The sequence below is a fragment of the Macrosteles quadrilineatus genome, unplaced genomic scaffold (genome assembly GCF_028750875.1).
Source record: "Macrosteles quadrilineatus isolate MER2022 unplaced genomic scaffold, UCM_ALF_1.0 Scaffold_9__3_contigs__length_116548681, whole genome shotgun sequence".
In the NCBI taxonomy this organism is placed as follows: domain Eukaryota; kingdom Metazoa; phylum Arthropoda; class Insecta; order Hemiptera; family Cicadellidae; genus Macrosteles; species Macrosteles quadrilineatus.
In genome coordinates this window covers 40,068,494-40,089,626 of record NW_026542602.1, presented here as the reverse complement: position 1 = coordinate 40,089,626, position 21,133 = coordinate 40,068,494, and the positions used below count along the sequence as shown (strand labels likewise).

General features: G+C 33.9%; 1 protein-coding gene across 1 annotated transcript; it reads left to right on the top strand.

Annotated features, from left to right (window-relative positions):
- Nucleotides 1–433: 433 nt before the first annotated feature.
- LOC129003342 (sodium-coupled monocarboxylate transporter 2-like) lies at nt 434–20,610 on the top strand. Its single transcript, XM_054431635.1, has 16 exons — nt 434–446; nt 1,006–1,137; nt 1,468–1,660; nt 6,487–6,699; nt 7,796–7,955; nt 9,862–9,927; nt 10,380–10,431; nt 12,526–12,593; nt 12,945–13,099; nt 13,582–13,722; nt 15,165–15,273; nt 17,235–17,347; nt 17,693–17,867; nt 18,662–18,748; nt 19,240–19,388; nt 20,355–20,610. Exons 1-16 carry the CDS (start codon nt 434–436, stop codon nt 20,608–20,610), a joined length of 2,082 nt encoding a protein of 693 aa, XP_054287610.1.
- The last annotated feature ends 523 nt before the right edge of the window (nt 20,611–21,133 follow it).

Here is a 21,133-nt window from a genome sequence, read left to right as displayed (position 1 = left end):
CTTGTTTTGTTTGTATCAATCCTTTCCTTGCTCCTGAGTAACTCTGAGGAATAAATCTTAAGGAGAATTTTTTATATTTTGATTGCTAAAGTAAATTACCATTTCATATTGTACTTTAAAATTGCAACTTTAATATTAATTGTCTTCTTTCAATAATCATACATTTATTTCAAAACTAAAGTTATACCTGTAGAACATCAAAACTTGTCACTTACTCTGAAAAGCCTGATACCTTTACAAAATGTTAATCCTCTACTGATTAGTAATTTTCTCTCTAAAAACTATCTACTATCTTATCTACTTTCGTAAGTCTTGAAATTGGGTTGTTTTTTTTTATGACGAATGGTCTGGTTTACTGATTTATTTTTTTTTGTAGAAACACAAGCACAGGTGAAGCAAAAACCTAATATAAATAAAGTAAGAGAACTAACATATGGTTGGAAAGGGTATGGGATGTACATATTAATCAATTGAGAGAAATGAATTGTTGACAAATAATCTCTTCAATTTACACATGATTTGTTATTTTTATTTATTTTTTGTTATATATATTATATACTTTTTCCAGCATGACATTTGGTTTTAATTACAAAAACAACATTAAGAGTTATATCATTTAACGGTAAGTATAGATAGAATACGGATAAAGGTGTTGGATTCTCTCTTTCTCATTCTATTCTAGTCGACTATTTGCCAAACACTTTATGTACTTGTGCTTAGATGCTGTATTATTTAATGTGGCATAGTGTTGGTGATTTTATTGCTGTGTTAACTGTACATTTAATGTTGTGAAATTTAATAAATTGAACACTCATAAATGTTTCTACTTTCTAATGTCCTATCTTCCCCCCTTTGACGAGTCTCTAGATTGGTTTATCTAGGGCCTACGGATTAGTATTCTTATTATACGATGTTTAATTATAATACGTATTTTTATAGCAGAATAATTTAGTTGCAGCATTAAATTGTTTTATTACATGTTCTAACATTTTGTATTTTTTCCAGGCTCGCCCTCTCTTTCTCATCCCAGGGTCCCTATTTTGAAGCTCAAGATGAATAATAACCCATTGCAGGATAACGATATTCCGAACTCAGAAGAGGTTTCACTCTTTGAGTTAAAAAAGAAAGATAGAAGAGGTAAAAGAATGATGATTCCAAAAGAAATGCTCCGTAGATGCTCATTAAGACACCCCAAACACAATGTACAAGATAGTTTGTGCCAATATGTAACAGAAAATCAAAGAGAGGCTATTTTCAACGATTTTTGGCGCAATTTCAATCCTCAGCAGAAAAGACATTTCATTTTCAACACAGTTGACGTAGCAAACAGCCAAACTAGCACAGGAAGGCAGAGTTTTAACTACACTTTTGAAATTGACGGAAAGAGAATTTCAGTTTGTGCAAAAATGTACTTGACGACTCTTGGGCTAAAAACCCCTTATTTGATCAGAAAATGTTTTCAATCAGTGTCTTCAGTTGATATAAATGCTTGTAACTCTATCAATAGCACCAACTTGTTTGAAGCTGATGTTGAGACAATCAGTGATTCTGAAAATGAAAGTTACAAAGATGATGATGAGTATGATGGCTATGTTAATGAAATAGATCAATATATTGATCAATTGGCATCATCAGTAAATGAGACTATTCAGCAGTTGGAGTAAGTGAAGAGTAGCATGAACCAATTATAATGTCACTGGTATGGTTTGTATCATGTGTATAATAAACTTCCTAAAATTAGGATTTAATGAATTAACATTAATAATTGATATTGCCAGTGTGATTGTTAGTTGAGAGATGTAAGAAACTATCCTTTATATTACTTGTTATGTTTCATTGTTAATTAACATATTTAATTACCACTGGTGATATTACTACTGTTATTGTTAGTAGAGAAATTTAATGAGCAATGTTTTGGTTTATTGTTGATTGACAAAAGTTAATAAATTACCCTTGATATTACCCATGTGATTGTTGGTTTACAAATTAAATTAATTGCCCTTAATATTACTATTATATTGCAAGTATTTTACTTTCGTCCTCTGTTAGATTCTTGTCAGGGTGCATTGGTAATGCAGTATCACTGCCAAGAAGTTGCTCAAAATATTTGCCTCAGAGTGTTTGTGTTGTTTTCTTTTAATCTTAATTTAATAAATAATAAAAGTTTGACTGCAATTTATCTTTTTATAAAAATGTATGCTATCGTATTTAGTTTAAGTGTATGTTCATGTTGTTTATTAATTGTTGTCTTATTTATCCCCCTTCTATCATGGTTTTCTTGTTTATTACAAGTGCCTTTGTTTCTATGAGATGAATAACAAAACACAACAGCTTTGCTGTTAAATGTGATATTTTGTATTGACATGTTTAATAACTTCATCTTGCTTATTCTTGTAAATTAATTCCAGTAGTAACACTAAGTATCTCCCAATTGGTGGTTTATGGTGATATCTTTATTGTTTTATTGCCATTCTTGATTGTACATTAATTTTCATATGTGTATTGTTTTATAATCATTATTGCTTGTACATTAATAATTAGTTATATTTTTCAGGGTATTGTTTATTTTTTTCTCATTCACAACAAGTGTGCTTACATTTAAATGATGGCTTATTGTTGTGTAAATTCCCACTTAAAAATCAACAATTAAATAGTGTTTTGTTAATTTCAAAACATCTTAGCATAAGTTTTTATGCAAGTTTATACTATATAGCCTAGTATTTAAAAACTGTTTTTAACCATTTTTATTCCATATTAATACAAATAAAAAACCATTACCATACCTATGTTTTTGCAGTATTAGTAACAGTTTTAATAAAACTCAAGTGTATGCTCATCGGGAACTTTAATTTGAAACTAAACAATAATTAACATAGTCGGTTTTTAGATATTTTGTTTTTCAAATTGCTTCCCAAAGAGGTTGGTCCGCTGCTTTACTGATTTTTTGTGTCCAGTGGTTGAACTTAACAAAATAATTTACCTTGAATATTCCAAATAGTGATATTACCTATGTAAGGGATAAGAGGTCAAACAATATGAATGACTCTTTTATAAATGTTGATATTATACGGGTAAAACTTTTTATTCATTGTAAGTAGGCTACTATTTTATCAATAAAATTTTTAATTTTATTTGCTCTTTTTCATTTAACATCTTCACAATCACCTTCCACAGTTGTGATACAACTAGACATTCCATACCCATATTAAATTTGTCGCCAGTTTTTTCATCAAATTCTGTTAAGTTGATGTGAGCCACCGATAGATTGCGCTGGTCTAAATAACTAATTTCTGTCGAATACACAATATAACTAATGGAACGACTTATTGTAATAAGCTATAGCAACTTTTGACCCATCAACTATCTAAGCAAGAAAATAAAGGTATAAAACATAATTTTAGACACAAGCACATTCTGTGACTGGCTCATATAACTACATCTTTTTTAGTAAAATATTGGCGACAGCTGGTCCATAGATGGGATGTCTACTTCTGTACCCAATTGTCAATGGTTTTTACCTAAAATTATCAAAAAAATGTATTTCATCATCAGCGAGTGATTGGTGGTCAAACCTTTTCAACTTAAGTTCTAGCTTAACGACCAAGGCTCCGGTTGGAGATCAGCAACGGCTACAGTTTGGTCTTTGTAATAAATTGAACCATACATCTTTAAATTACCGGTATGTAAAATTAAACTTAGAAAAGAAAATTTTTCTTGTAAAATAAACAGTTTCAATGATATTTAAATTTAAAAATGTAAACTTAACTGCCGTCATTTTGAAAAGTAAAAAAAATTGCATTTATCCTGTGCATTGATAACTAGAACCCATATACCGAGTTTCAAAGCCTTATCTTAAACATACTTGGAATAACAAATTATTTTATTTTTTAAGCACAGACAGACTACTAGAACCACTAAAACATATTTTTTTATCTTATTATTTTTTAGCTACCTAAGCATCTAGGAGCAATACCAAGTATCCTACATGAATTCTGAGACACCATGTATAAATTAGAACTATTTTCTTGAGAGCATATGAAAAATGTACAGCCAGTGTCCAAAACTTTACCCTAGGGATGAAATCATTATGTAGACTTGCAACACACGAAATATTGAAAAGAACTTGTTACTTGTTTTGTACAAATGTGAGGCCTGAAAAATCTGTCTGGTATGAATTTTTCTTGCCACACGAGGACACTTAGTGCATTTTTATTTTTTTTAACTATTATTTTGTTTTCACCAATATAAACCTAGTGTAAACTGCACTCAGTCAAATTTATCCTAAAAAGAAGAAAACATTTAGGTGACTAGCTCTGAACCAGACATATGAAACATGTCAAAGAGTAACTTGGGTCTTAACAAAATTAGATGCCTACTTGCAGAATCAGAACCCAAAGTCAACATGTCGTCTACTGTTGTACAAAGTCAACACTATCATTTTAATCTAATTAATAGCAACCTAGGTTTATCAGATGCAGTAGAACATGTAGTTGACAGTATTTATTAAGACTGTAGGGTGTGATGTAAGCCTCTTTCTCCAGATTATTTTGATAGAATCGGTGTGAATGACACTGGCTCATCAAGATCTAAGTGAGTGTAACTAGTTTTATAAGTACTAAAGTAACAAAAGTATTTTAATTACATATTGGGTCATCAAACGCGAGATAAGAAAGAATTGATTTTCACAGCTATCCCTAGTTTATATTTACACACAAGCTGGAGACTATAATACAGAATAATTTTTACCATTGTAAGGCAATCAAGTTTCTTATCACCACATTTAGATTTTGTATCACTAATGCAGTTTAGTCACTATGACAATGGGTAATAATCAAAGTTCTTAAAACCTGTTACAAAATAATTTCTTGACAGAGCAAAATTGCCAATCTAGTTCTTTGAACTAGGATAATTTAGACACTGTTCACCTCATTGTATTATTATTGATTTTTTTACTACTTACTAGCTTACCTGTATCACGTTGCTGCGATTTCATGAAGTTAACCATTCCCAATTTAAAACATGTACGAACAATGTATTTTTTTTAAGATTCCAGAGACTCTTCAACCAAACCGATCTGCATAATTTTATGTCTTAAATTATTAAATTAAAGGTCTCACACTAGAAGGACCAGCTGTAACAGATTTTTTCAAACATTAGTTGAATAGTTGAATCAAAATTATATTTTCCTACTAGCTGACCCAGCGAACTTCGTATCGCCTAAGTTATAGGTTTCCCCTAAGACAGACCGATGGAAAGAAAGTACCGTTACGTTTAATTTTCAAGATGATCTCGTTCGCATCGCTCAATCACGTCCTGGTTGAAGTTCCTTCGCTACGCTCACTCACCTTTGGGTTGGAGCTCGTTCGCTACGCTCACTCACCTTTAGGTTGGAGCTCGTTCGCTGCGCTCACTTGCCTTCAGGTTAGCTCGTTCGCTACGCTCACTCGCCTCCAGGTTGAAGTTCGTTCGCTACGCTCACTCACCTTTTGGTTGCAAATTAGCTGTTGTCATAAATGTAAAAGAAATAATAGTGCTGCACCCTGTTGGTAATCCTTGTAACTTTAATGCTATTTAATTGAAACAGCTGTTAAGATTCATTAATTCCATTTCTCATAAGGTTAACATGGGAAACTCCAGAGCCACTGGGGCGGAGCCCTTTTAAGAATTTCGAAACGGGAAATAGTTTACTTCCTCTTCGCATACCTACAGAATTTACACACCAAATTTCATAACGATCGGTGAAGTCGTTCCGGAGGAGTTTGCAGACAAACACTGTGACACGAGAATTTTATATATTAGATTTAGTTTTTTTTTTAGATTAGAAGCTATATATAGTTTACAAATCTTATTTGATAGAAATCATTAGATCATCATTGTTGTATATGTACACTCTCTTGGTAGATCAATTCAACTGCATTACTTTTTCTATTCTAAAATTAATTGGAAACAACTTTTTGGTGGGAGTCAAGGTCCATCAAAAGTCTATATATTTTTTAATTTTATATTAACATCCAATAGAGACATCTAGAATCTATAGTAGAACGTTGGATCTCCAACCATCTGAACACCTCACAGAATTTAAAAACCTAAAACCACAATAATAAGTATTGCTATTTAAGAAGGCAGAAGCTGTGCCCCGGCAATATCCTCCCACGGTCTATTACACATCTCCCGCGATTATCAGTCATCATTGTCCTTTGCAATCACGAGAAAAGCGTAATTTGTGAATTGCAAAATCTTTGCAGACACGTATTTGAGATCGAAAAGCTCAGATAGACTAAACCGATTTTCCATAAAAAAACTCCGGTAAAAATCCATCTATTTGGATTTTTGGTTACACAAATGTGGAACAGTACCAATTGATTTGAATGGTTGGAGTTTTACTGTACTTGCAATCTACTGGTTTCTTTTCTGCAATTGTAAAAGGAAGAAAATTGCAAAAACTACAGTGAATAGATGAAATAAATTTAAGATATGTTTGAGCAGATCCAACACCATGTTGAATGCAACATTGGCACCTAACGTCGATCAGCTGGCTCAGTTAGAGTGGGTCGAGTACTGTGTATTTGGTGCTGTTCTTTCCCTCAGTGCTGCGGTCAGTCTGTACCATGGAGTAAAAGAGAGGGCAACTGCAAACGCCTACATCCTGGGCGACAGAAACATTAATGTCTTCCCAGCTACCATGTCTCTCATTGCCAGGTAGAAATATTTTTTTGTATAAGGCTTGTCGTAAATTAAGGTAGGGCTTCTGTTGCGGCCAAGCAAACTAATTCAAATATGAAACCAACGTTGTGTTCCTTAATTCATCCACTACTATTCTAGCTTTTTTCCATCCCTAAGAGGCAGCTAGTATCGGTATTTGAAAATATTGAGATAGAAGATTATTGAAGCTCGTTCCAATTTTCTGTGGGAAGGTGGCCAAACTATGTTGTTAACTGTTTCCAGTCATAAATGTGCATAAGAAGCTTAGGAAGTTTGCAGAAGGCCATACATTTGCATTATGGGGCTGGTATCGGGGGTTCTTCAGTTTCCATTGAGACGGTGATTGATTTTGATGAAACTTCGTGTGCTTGTGTTTTAGACTTGCTAACTTGTAGAGTTCTTGATAGTCATATAGAGATGACTCCTATTAGTTTGACCATCTATCTTGTTCAGTCATACTGCAATCCGCATGCAAAGCCCTTCTAACCTTGCTCACTTCTTTTGATACAAAACGAACATTCTGCCGTTGAACCATTGAATAATTGATTGAACCATTGATACCATTGAAAATGTTGTGCACAAGTTTGAAACCAACTACAAACTCCCTCCACCCTTGTGCATTTTATATGTCCAAACACTTCATTCTTGTACGTCAACTGGCCATTGACTTCAATAGTTCACAGACTCATAGTACTCAGACCACAGAAATCTAATCACAGTGCTGAGAATTTTACAAATTCTTGACCTTAGGTCATTAAGCTAGAAATTAATTATTGTTTATATAACTGTAGTACAAAGAAGTAAGATACAAAGGAAACGTTCAGTGGTACACTTAAGTGGTGTCTAGCATTAGTTGCTTTGGTGTCTACGGCAGAGACCACTGCCCCCCTCGTCCTCATGTATTACAACAATCGCTGTGGCTGAAGAAGCCTCTGAGAGAGATGAAATATCAAGCCTTTTAATTATTTGTGCTGCGAATCATCTGCAACCTTTTTCCTCACTAGTATATGTAATTGAATTATAATACCAATTACTTAGTGCATGATAGACATTAAAGAATTTAGCAGCTACAAATCATGCTGGGTTGTTACAGCCATGTATCTGGTGTGACTGTGGTGGGGGTACCAGCAGAAGTGTACATGTACGGGACCCAGTACTTGGCAGTGCTGATCAGTGATGTGATAGTAGCTGTTGTCAACATATGCTTCTTTATCCCTGTCTTTTACAATCTTCAAATAACATCACTATTTGAGGTAACATTAGTTGAGTTTATTAATATTGTTATGTTTAAGGATTCTCATTGGCCGCAGCAATAGATGAGGGTTTACATAAAAATTAAATTACACTTTTTAGATGGCTTTGAAACAAGAAATACAAAACTTCACACTCTGAACAAACATTAAAAAAAACACTATTAATGACATCATTTTCAAACCAAAGGAAAGGTTTGAGTTAAGAAAGGGATTGGACTCTTTCCCATTCTGGTAAAACCATGTCCTCCTTACAAAAATCCTTTAATAATAAATGCTGTCATAGACTAATTAACACAAGTAGACTTCTGATTCCATTGTAAGTTTTGAAGCTTGTCTTTTGTGTCTAGTCATGTTGGTGACACTGATCGCTAGCACAGAAAACATACTACTATGGGGTTTAATAGTAGGCTATATGTTTTATGTGTCAGTGTCGAAGAATGTTTCTACTATATTTTAATATTAATTTTGTGATTCGTACTTTACTGTTTGTTATAACTAGTGGACAATTTATTGGTTGTGATTAGCTTGTTTCATTTGGTTAAACGAGGTTTTAAATTACTGAAATAACAAGAAACAAATTGTAAATAAAACACGACCTCTACATAGTGCAACGGATGGAACTAAACAATACAATTGTTTTCAGCTGATTCATAAAGATGAGAAATCTAATAAGCAGGGAGTAGAGTGTGTTTTATCTATGGTTCTATTAGAAAGGTTCTTATAAGCAGTGCAGTCTATAGGCCTACCATAGATAAAACCAATTAAAACATACTCCTTTAGAAGATTTCTCATCCCTGTGGAAGCTGAAGCCAATGTTATTGTTAGTTCCGTCCGGTGTAGTGTCCCGGTTTCCTCTTCCAGGAACTGATGAGAACCTCTTTAGAGGAGTGGGGGGTGTGACGTCACTCTGCTCTTTGGGGAACACCATTACCGTAACGAGACGATATGATTCCATATCAGTGTTCGTGGCGTAGTTGATAGCGTCTTGGACTCGTGATCTGGAGGTCCCAGTTCGAAACCCGCCGGCGACACTAAGTTTTTATCCAAGGTTTTGGTTAGATTGTGAATACTTCTTAACTGTACATCTTTTGTTAGAATTTGAGGCATTTATAATTTTATTTATGACCAGGAACTATTTTTTAAAATTAGTAAACCTTCATTAGATTTTTACTTTAACTTATATATTTTTTATATTATCAGCAAGTTAAGTTGGTTCGGTTAGGTTATGGCAGTTTAATTTTATAATAACAAATTTTAAAATTAATTTTATAATTAAAAATTAATTATAAGTAAACCTTTATTCGATTTTTATTTTATATCTTTTTTATATTATCAGCAAGTTTGGTTGGTTAAGTTAGGTTATGACAATTTAATTTTATAATTTTAAATTTTAAAATTAATTTTATAGTTAAAAAGTTAATTTTCTAACTAAAATATTATAAAATAAATTTAAAGATTTTCTTAAATCGACGTGAGGGGCTCCCCCACAAACCCCCACTCTTTCGCAGAAAAGGTTCTCATCAGTTTCTGGAAGGGGAAAATGAGACGCTAGTCATCCGTCCGGCTAAAGCTTGTGTTTTGTTTAAAATTTGTTTTGGGTTATTTCAGTCATTTGAAACCTCGTTTAACCAAATAAAACTATGTAATCATAAACAATAACACGACTTCTAGTTAACCAAACAGTAAAGCACAAATCATGGAATTAACCCTAAAACAATAGAAACAGAATTTTGTCAACACTAGTGCCCAGTGGTGGACATGACCTAGACACGAAAAACGAGCTTCAAAATTTACGATGGGATAAGAAGTCTACTTCTGTTGGTTAGTCTATGTCTATACACTGAATTTTCAGTACACTGAAGAAAAAACTGGCAGCTTTAAAGGATGTATCTTTTTTATTTTGCAGTATTTGGAGCTTAGATTCAATCACAAAGTTAGAGTTCTAGGATCAACAATATTTTCACTGTATCTGGTAAGTTTATTATCATTTCTTTACTAAATTTAAATGCTATAGCAAATTCAATGTTTTTTTTACCCCTCTGGTAGGTACTGAAAGAAATTGCTGAAATCAGGGTTAAGCAATACTAATTTCTCTGTTTTTGTATATTTAAGGGTTTCATTGTTTACTTGTCAGTAGAAATTATTTAAGCATAATATAATAGTTTGATTTATAATATTTATATAGATAATTTGTTCAAGTATAAGTTGGTTTTTTACCTAAACAATATTTGAAGTACTCTACTTATTTTTACTAATTTGTATTTTATAGTATAATTATAGCGAGTGTGTATCTACTTATTGTTTAAAAAAATTCTTTCATAACTAATTTTCAAAATATATTATTTTTCTATGAATCTAATTTATAACACTATAAACAAAGAGATAAATGGGGACGATACCATAAACTTTATTTTTCCTTTCCAGATATTTTACATTCCAGTGGTGATTTATGTGCCAGCTCTTGTACTTAACCAAGGTAAATAATTATTTATTCGACCGAAATATTCTTAAGTGAGAGGATAGGAAGAAGCAAGGGGATGTGAATTTGACAAAACGGGACCAAATGGAGGATTTCATGACAGAGTGGGACGGAATGGGATGGTACATGGCTGTATGGGAAGGGACATGATCGTATGGGATGGGACATGGCTGTATGGGAAGGGACATGATCAGATGGGATGGGACATGGCTGTATGGGATGGAACATGGCAGTATGGGGTGGAACATGGCTGTATGGGAAGGGACATGATCGTATGGGATGGGACATGGCTGTATGGGAAGGGACATGGCTGTATGGGAAGGGACATGATCGTATGGGATGGGACATGGCTGTATGGGATGGGACATGGCAGTATGGGATGGAACATGGCTGTATGGGAAGGGACATGATCGTATGGGATGGGACATGGCTGTGTGGGATGGGACATGGCTGAATGGGATGGGACATGGCTGTATGGGAAGGGACACGATCGTATGGGATGGGACATGATCGTATGGGATGGGACATGATCGTATGGGATGGGACATGGCTGTATGGGATGGGACATGGCTGTATGGGATGGGACATGTCTGTATGGGATGGGACATGGCTGTATGGGGTGGGACATGATCGTATGGGATGGGACATGGCTGTATGGGATGGGACATGACTTTATGGGAAGGGATATGACTGAATAGGATGGGACATGGCCGTATGGGATGTGACATGGCCGTATGGGATGGGACATGACTGTATGGGAAGGGACATGAACCTGTAGGGGATGAGAGAGGACAATGTGGGAGTCAGGTACGTTACTCTTTCAATTTCCTTCATCCACTTCTTCTTCCTATTTCTTTCTTATTTTAATGTCTGTTTACAGTGAAATCTGATTATGGGCAGTATTATACCCAACCTTAGTTATATGACCACTTGTTCATACTTTAACACATCTTTTGCAAAACGTCTTCATAATGAAGCATGTGTTTAGTAACCTTTTAACAGATCTAATCGCTTAAACTAAAAAAAATATCTTAAATTAGTGAATGTATTTATATTTAACATTTTTTTTTTATACAATGTTTGTAATCTTTTTCTTTTGCGGACATCTTTAATTCAGCATCTAATAAAGGCGGTTAATCTAAATTTTAAAATGCAATTGAGTTTTAATTTCTCCCCTTATATGTAGTAATATTTTAGAAAGTAATTGTTTTTGTCAAAATTTTCGAGTTTCAGTTTTGAGTGGATGTATCCGTTTTGGGTTCCCCTGAGCCCAAAAAAAAGTGGTTTTCGAAGTGATGACTCAGACTGTGTGTGTGTGTGTGTGTGTGTGTGTGTGTGTGTGTGTGTGTGTGGGGATGAATACAGAGCTACAGACCACACCTGTAGTCAGATTTTGATGAAATTTGGTAATTGGTATGTAGGTACGAATCCATGGCATCTCCAGGTTTATTTTTTATTTTTTAGAAAGTTTGATTTTTTATGTTGATCTTCCCATAAAACCCATAAAATAACGGAAAAATCTGATTTTCTCCAAATGGCCCGAACGATTTTGATAAAAATTTAGTATATTATAGTACTTAAAATTCTGAACAAAATGGTAGAAAACCCATCTCTGTAAAAATTATGGTTCAAAAGTTGTTGTAACTTATGTTATTTTCCCATAAAATAACAATTAAAAATCGGAATAATATAAAAAAAGCCGGAATTGATTAAAATAATTAGTATGTTATGGTCATTTAAATTATGAACAAAATGATGGGAATCATATTCCATAAAAATTACGGTTCAAAAATTGTAACTTATATTATATAACCATTAAAAAATATAAAATAACAAGAAATCGGATTTTAGGAAAAACCTGGTTTTGATTAAAATTAATGTGTTATGGTCCTTATAACTCTGCAACAAAATAGTGCAACCCCCCATAGTTACTTTGCCCAATTATGGTTCAAAAGTTAAGTATCGCAGCTTTTGTGACTTTCCCTATAAAGTAGCATAGTTTCTCCCACTGCTTACCCATGATAAAGGTTGTGGACAAGCTAATGAGAGAAAGTATTTCAGATTGCTGATACCGTTTATTTTATTTTTTAGTTACTGGGTTGCCAGTTCATATTGTCGCCCCAGCTGTTTCTGCCGTGTGTATCTTCTATACTACATTTGTGAGTATTAAAATGGTTTCTTTTTAAACCTTAACAATCCTAATTTTTCATAATGACTGTACAGATAGGTATTATTTTGGTATGATAATACCATTGACTATATACAGAATATATCATTCTGTTTATAGTCAAAGATAATACCTTTTTTTTGTTTAAAACGAGGTTAACAGATACTTGTAGGTGTCGAGACCACTTTGCAAAAACACTTTAACAAAACTCTTTATAACTAAAGCAAGAAAAAAAATCAAAAAGAGATGTCAAAAACTCAATACAAAATGTTGATGATTTATCTTGCAAGTCAAGTCAACACTACAGACTTTTGAAGGTGTATAATCAACTGATGTTGGGTAGGGTGGACTTAAAGGCGTGGCTTGGACAGTTGCTCTGCAGAGCGTGTTTACGGCTGTCTCTGTTGCCGTTGTCATCATCCTCGGATGTCTCAAGGTGGGGGGAGTGGGGGAAGTCTTCTCTCGCAGCAAATCAGCGCACAGGCTCGAACTGTTCAAGTGAGTTTGTGTTGTTTCTACAACTTTACTCGTAATTTAACGTATTATATATTACAAATAGGTGGGTTTCGTCTGTACTATGTTTATGCTTTTGTTATTTCTACACCAGTGGTATTTCTTTTATATGAAAGAAATTCTATCAACGCTTAACAGAAAACTGTCCACCCCATTCAAATTTTATGGATATGCCACTAAAATCCGAGAATAACCACGTACTGTGAAAAACTGTGTACACACAGCAACTAGTGTTGGGTGTGTGTTCTGGATAAGCAAAAACAATAAAACTGATGAGGCTTGGATTTTGTTCAATTGTAGTTCATGAACCTAGGCTATAAATTTTTGGTTGTCCTTGGAATCCCCTTTGGGCTATTCTGTATACAAAGTTTTGAAGAAAAGCCAAATCATTCTATTCTTTGTCCTCATAAGGTAAGACAGCTATAATATTCTCTATGTATTGTTTTATAGTTGTTTATATTTTGCAGTTTTGACCCAGATCCACTTGCTAGAAACACATTTTGGACAATCACCTTAGGAACCACCATAAACTGGATATCAACGATTTGTTTCCACCCTGGTGTAGTTCAGAAGTACCTGTCAGTACCCTCTCGAGAAAAAGCTTTCAGGTTTGTTTCTGTATGTTGTGGAATATATCAGTAATTTCAATTTCTGTTCAAAAAGTTGAATTTGTCTTTTAAATTCAATGGTTGGATATCTGAATTATTTTTGACAAATAGATTAAAAATCCATATACTGAGATAAACTGATGAGGTTAAATGATAGGTTGAAATATTTATTGAGTAGTTTTAAAAAAACAATATAAAATAGATTAAATAATTCGTAAAAAAAAATCATGTGTTTTGGGAAATAAATTTTGTCTCAACACTTATGGAATGACTAGCAAAGTACCCGTCCTTCGTACGGGGTTGGCATATAAGTATAAAATGCTTATTGCAGTGTTGGGAGAGGACACGGTTTAAGAAAATTTGGTTCTTTTAATCTATATGGTATGCTATAGTAGCACATCTATCATAGCCATATGTTCTACCACTGCACCTAAACTATGGAAAAAAGTAAAGTTCTCATTGTGTACCACATCTTTTTGTTGCTAGTTAGTAGTTGGTTCTAATTAGCTGTTGTTATAAATGCAAAAAAAAAAATAGTGCTGATACACCCTGTTGGTAAACCTTATAACTTTTTATTGCTATTCAATATCATAGAACCAACTTGTGCGGTTAAAACAGCTGACAAAAATCTTTAACATGTTCAGTGCTGACGAGCGCTCCTATTGGCCTACATCAATAATTGATGTAGTTGCACTCAACACATTAGTAGTTGCGCCCACTACATTAGTTCAGTATGAGCTCAGCCATTGCCAGGGAACGTTAAAATCGTTGCTATTTTGGTGTAGGTTGGTACTAAAATTTCCCATAAAATCCCGTCTGACAACTGATCCAGGCAGTGCTGCTACCTTTGGGTGTTTTAGGGAACTACGTCCAATCTCGGGATAACGTAGTACAATCACCGCTGCTCTTTTGTTATTCGTCAGATTGAAATATTTGAATGCCAATTGTGTTCGCTGTTACGGTGCCGCGGCAGGGCTTCGCCGCCATTGACGAGAGCCTGTTGGAATGCCTGCAGCACTGAACGTGTTAATTCCTTTTATGAATACTCATAAGGTTAACATGAGAAACTCCAGGGCCACTGGGGCGGAGCCTGAAAGGATTTTTGAGATAATAATATGTCTATATGTTAATCAGGAACGTGAGCTATCATCATACCGAATTTCAACACTGTCGGTTTAGTATTTTTTGTGTTTACTTGTCACAAACATCCATCCATCCATACATGTAAACTTTCTCACTTATAATATTAAGTAGGATTTTGTTTAATGTAGTGCTAACAAGATAGATAGACACAAGCTTAAAAAATAAAACAGCAAGTTTTGAAAAAAATGTTTATGTTGTCCATAAATTTTCCTTTTATGATAACAACATTTTATGAATTTGAAGGAGTTTAGTGGCCAAGAAACTAAACTCACAACATTCGGTGATTCTCTTGTTGACAGGGTGATGACATACAGTGCTCTTGGGATTGCAGTCATTAAATGCGTTACAGTTTTCCTCGGATTGCTCATGTTTGCTTACTACAGTTCCTGTGATCCTCTTGCGGCTGGGGTAAGGAGTGCCGAGGGAATGTAAGACTTCATCACCTCATTTTCCTTGTTTGTTCCTTTTTCATAATTATAAGTGTAGCAAACCTGATACTTTTTAGATATTTTTGTAGATGCTGGAAACGTTGTATAGGTTAAACAATATTAATAAGTGTTACCAGATATTTTGTAGTTTATTTAAAATACTAGCAGAGGACCCGTCCTTCGTCCGGGGTTGATGTATGAATGGTGCGTTTTGAAATCTGACATGAAAAAAAGAGTAAAATAAGTTAAATTCCAATAAATGTACCTATCAAAAACTTTTAACTTACTAATTACATAAAAAAAAACATTTTCAAAAAATAAAACAAATAAAAAAAACTCAAACTCTTTTACTTAGCCTACCTTTAAATGATAAAATCAAACATAGACAAACAATAATTTACAAAATCTAGTTAATATTACGGTTTGAATTAAATAAAATATGTGATTTAGTTTCTAAAAAGCATTGTTTACTAAGCATTGAATATAAAAATATCTTATTATATACTATGTGAACAAACAAAAACATTAACAATATTACTACTAAAACAAACAAAAACATACTTAGCTCTACTATTTATAACTCCTACTATTCATGCACAGAAGGCAAGTGCATATATACAACTTAGTTTTTTATTGTTGTTTTCAAATTGAAATATTTGTATATCAGCTTAGAATTAGGAAATTTAACTTCATTCAAACAATGTTTATGTCAAGGGTCGGTTAAGTTAAGAGGAACCTGGTTGAAAATATACATGTAATGACCATGGAACGCTCGTAAAAAGTTATTCATTATTAGAATAGAATGTGAAATCTACAGGAAGTGTCAAAAGTTATAATATAGATAGGTAGTAGCTACCTCTGGATTAGAAAACATCATAACTAATCTATGGGTAGTATGGTGAAATTATGATTTAAAAATGTGTGAAAAGACAAATTGTGTGACCAATATTTCTCTCAAAATGGCAAAAATATACAATTAGTTATCTCCTTGGGAAAAAAGTTTCAATTTTAAGGTGTTTGTGCCCTACTCTAAACTCATTTGAAGTATTAAAAAATGTTAAAATGATTCAAGTAAATGTGACTATAATTTCACTATTTTTTACTACAAAATCTTTCAATACAATCATTCCCATTAGCGAAATTTTAAATAATTAGTTAGGGTTGGATACAGCAACAGATATACAATCTCACTTATTTCATAAAATCAATAATCAATGAACCATCAAATATAAGAATATATAAACATGTCACATGATAGTAGAGAATATTATATGCCTATTTATAAACCAGCTGTGGAATTGTGAATTAATGTGGTTTGACAGTTCAGCTTGTTTACATTTAGGTGGCATAGCAAATTGCAAACATTGTATTTGTTCTCATGGCAGCCATGGAGACCAATCAATATTTACTTTTAAAATCCTCACCTCAGAACTTTTAAAGCCAAAGGGGCAAAGCCCAAGGTCAGTATCAAAGTGCGAATATTCCTATAATGGTCCTTGGTATGGTAGCTATATTTTTGTAAAATTTAAGCCCAGTCAGTTCAGTAGTTCATGTGCCTATTAGTAACACACATACAGACACCACTAGATTTTTATATAATAGTATAGATTACATGGTTTGCACTGTCTAGTATAATAATTAGTAACTGGTTTACAAAAAATCCAAAAAGAAGAAGAATTTGTTTACAATATAAATATAGACGGTTTAGAATCAAATATACTGTGAAAATATGCATTTGACGATTTTATTTGGCTAGAACATAACTAGATCACAACTAAACATGGTGTATGATCATGAATCTTTATCCTACTTTTTTTTTTAATATATGATTCTATGTTTAGCAATTTTAAAACTGCAGTACAATATTTAAATGATGGTATGCTTTTAAGTAAGTTCTTTCAACATTTTTGCATCCTAGTAAATGTTTCTTCCTTGATGAAGGTAGTTCACAACCCAGGACAGCTTCTCCCGTTGTTCGTCAGTCGTCTGGCAGGATATCATTTCCGAGGTCTGACAGGACTTTTCATAGCGGGCGTTTTTACAGCAACACTGAGGTAAGTAAAAATATTTATTTGAAGGTGGCCAAAGGAGATCACATTTGGGAGGCTTTAGATGTGATGGGAATCTAGATAGGTAGTATTTCATCACTAGGGCGTAAAGTGATGATCATCACTTTCCGCCCTAGTGATGAAATACTATACATAATATACACACTATACACTATACTTTATACAATATACACTATACAATAATAATACACCAGCACTCGAGTGAGGGTTGACAAGTTACTTTTTGCCCTTGTAATGAACTGGAAAGTACTCTAATATATATGACTATATTTTCACTATTATGACAATATATATATTTTTTCTAAAACAAAACTATATTTTGTTTGACAGCACGATGTCTGCAAGCCTGAACGCAGTGGCAGGTACAGTGTATACAGACTTTGTCCAGCCACTGAGCACCACAGACAAACACGCAACATTGTGGCTCAAACTGATAGTAGTGGTGATCGGATCCATCTGCGTCAGTTTGGTGTTCTTCGTTGAAAATCTCGGCGGAGTCCTGCAAGTATTTGATGTTGTTTTGCAACAAATGTACAATATAATCAACCCATTGTAGTCAGTTTTACGTTGTACTACTATGATTGGTTTGATCATTGTACGAATTTTCTCACATAAACTTTTGAAAATATGGGGTGTTCTAAAATGACTATCAGGGGTTTTAGAAATGTTATTATATTTAACATTTTTTAAGAGCGACTCAAATAGTTTGGTTTTCTAGCATCAACAAGCTGTAAACCATCACTGGTATAGGAGGCTAAAAAGCTATGGTACACAAACAGTCCTTACTTAAAAAGTGACCCTTGTAATTTACAACTGCATGTTTACTTTAAATCTAATTATAAATCACTCAACCCCCAATATTTCATTTTACACCATGTAGTTAACATAGTATGTTACTTTTACATTCTTGCAATTTTTACTTCTTTTTTGGCCAGTAACAAAATGTTCAACAATTTGTTTGTAATTTGCAAATCATTGCAGGTACTGTATGAATAGATTAGCCTAAATGTTTTAAGTTTTTCTCTCAAAATGTAGTGTAATTACAACACATAAGTCTATGTGTCTATGTAATTAAAACATAAGTCTATGTGTCTATGTAATTAAAACATAAGTCTATTTACCTCAAATTTTAAATAAATCATGTATAGGATGAGCAAGATGTCCTCGTTATGTTTATTTCTTATGAAAACTAAAAAAACATTGTCTCTACATTTATTTCTATGAGAATCATGCTTCTTACATCTTTGGTTGTCTATGTCCACCATTATCTGTATTCATCAGTGAGTGTGTTGTTGGTAGGTAGCTGTCAGTTTGGGAGGGGTCGCCTATGGACCTCTACTCACCCTTTTTATACTTGGCCTTCTCTCACCGTGGACCAATGCTAAGGTAAAATTCTGAATAAAACCACCATTAGTCAATAAAAGAGTCAACTTAGGTCCTATTATGATATAAACTGGTTAAATTTAAGCTAGGTGGACCTTAAACACAGAAGTAACATACAGAGGGTACAAGCTTATGGAAAACCATTCACTTTCAGCTCTGGTATGTTGGGGCGGAAATATACTTGTGACGAGCAAGGAAGAGCCTAAACAGTGAGCACTGTGCGGAAATTCCTATAGCACAGGGTACAGGGTCTTCCTCCACCCAGGTGTGGTATATGATGGCGAGGGGCGTCATTGCCCTAGACACCAGCACTAGCACCACTTAAGTGTACCATTGAATGTTTCCTCTGTATCTTACTTCTCTGTGCCTTAAACTAAATTAAATTGTCCACAGTTTTTACAGTACTCTACATCAATGCTCAAGTTGTTTTAATAATTGTACATTTCATTTAGGCAGTATGTTGGCTTTGTTGATAAAAATATTTATTTTTGTAGGGAGCATTAGCGGGAGCTGTGTCGAGCCTAGTGACTTCTCTTTGGATTGTCATCGGATCTCAGCTCAATGTAGCGGAGGAAAAAATACGCTTTCCAGGAAAAGTGACAAGCACAAGTGGTTGTCATTTCAACTTCACTGTTAATCCACAGTAAGCCAACACTTAAACTAAACAATCCACTGAGTGCTTTTGTTGAAATGGTTTATGCAATCGTTTAAATTCCCAAACCACACTTTTAAAAAGAGTTCTGAGATTGTAAAACTAGTATTATTTATTACTAATTAAAACATGCACGCAACTGGTTATTTTTAATGCATGAATGGAGAACGAGAGTAGAATGAGGTTATAGCTATTTACATTACAAGTGTAGTAAGAGCGTTGTTACATCACGCAGGTGAATAATGTGCAACGAGCGGAAGCGAGTTGCATAATTCTCCTAAGTGATGTAAACAAGCTCTTGCGTAACGTGTAACATACAAGATTTTACCTGACCCGACAATGTACAGGAGGTTACGAAATATATTTTTCAAATTCCATTTCACTCATCTTCTAACAGTAAAGTTCATACTTCATTTACAAACAAAAGCTAGGTTAGGAAAATTCTTCAAAGCATAACAATAAAATCCAAGTGTACAGCTGATTTCTAGCGTTGAACGTCATTGGCTCCATAGAGGTATATTTTTTAAGTTAACGACTCAATGTTATTTAAATGAGTTTCATTACCTCACCGAGTGAGTTTTTCAACTTTACATCACTCGAGAATTAAAGAAGTTGTATACATCACGCTTGGGAAGGGAAGTTTAACATGGCGGGTTAGGTAAAATATGTTAAATGCCTTGAAGCTTTACAGATTAAAACTAGCTGTTTCTTTAGCCAGGACAATTTATTAAAACCCCAATGAGCGAAGATAGGTTTACCCTATGCTTTTGGACTTTTTTGAGGATCGATTCGATGACCTTTTGATTATTAAATTTGTCTGCACTTTCTTCCGATTCTATGAGAAACAAAACATTCACAACTGTTAAATTAGCAACAGCAGCAACTACTTTCTCAAAATGTTACTTTCATATTCATTCATCCAAAATAATTTTAAAACTAATTTTTCGTTTGTTTCAGATACACAAGTGACTACATAGGTCCTGGTTCTGTTGTGGAGTTTGGTCCTGATGTTCCTCAAGTGTTCCGCATCTCGTACATGTACTACGCCGTTGTTGGTACCACTGCAGGCCTAGTGGTGGCAGCACTGACAACTTTGGTGTCACATCAAGACCTGTCATTGGTCGACCCTAACCTGCTGGTAACTGGTGTGCGACGATTTTTGCCAGAGAAAAAAAAGGTAGTGAATAAGAAAACTGAAGAGACCAAGTGTTGAGTTTTGGAAGTGATAATAGTTAGATGAAATAATTAGAATTAGGTGAGACTCTTTGAGGAGGTGGAAGGATTTATCTGCAGGAATGCCAGTTTCATCGAGACCAAAACTTGCAAAAGGACAATTTTGAGGATTTTCCATTTTTAGACAAAACATAAACTAATTGATGAGTGTGGATAGTAAGGTCCAAGTGTCATTTTACAGTAAAATGCCTATAACTACTTTTAAAGTTATATTTTAAAGGAAAGCTAGTAGCTGATCTGGAGTCATTTTCAGAGTTGCCAAATGTGGCCGCCAAAATATATAAAAGCTAGCTGAGGGCGAGGGTTGGGGTTAGTTTCTTAAATTGAGGTTACGAGAATTTCTAGAGTCGGTTATATACTGGAAGGCTAATTCCACCTTCCCGATAAAGAGCTGTTGCACTGTGGGTGGTCTTTGACAAGCTAAAAAAATAGCACTTGTCTTGGAATTTTAGTTCTCCTTCCCAAAAAATTGTAAGTGATTGATTTTATTTTTGGCATTTTAA

Excerpts from the sequence above, each read along its gene's own strand:
- LOC129003342 (XM_054431635.1), top strand. Across the intron at positions 10,432-12,525 it reads AGCTCTTGTACTTAACCAAG|TTACTGGGTTGCCAGTTCAT; the intron begins GTAAATAATTAT and ends TTTATTTTTTAG. Across the intron at positions 12,594-12,944 it reads GTATCTTCTATACTACATTT|GGTGGACTTAAAGGCGTGGC; the intron begins GTGAGTATTAAA and ends GATGTTGGGTAG.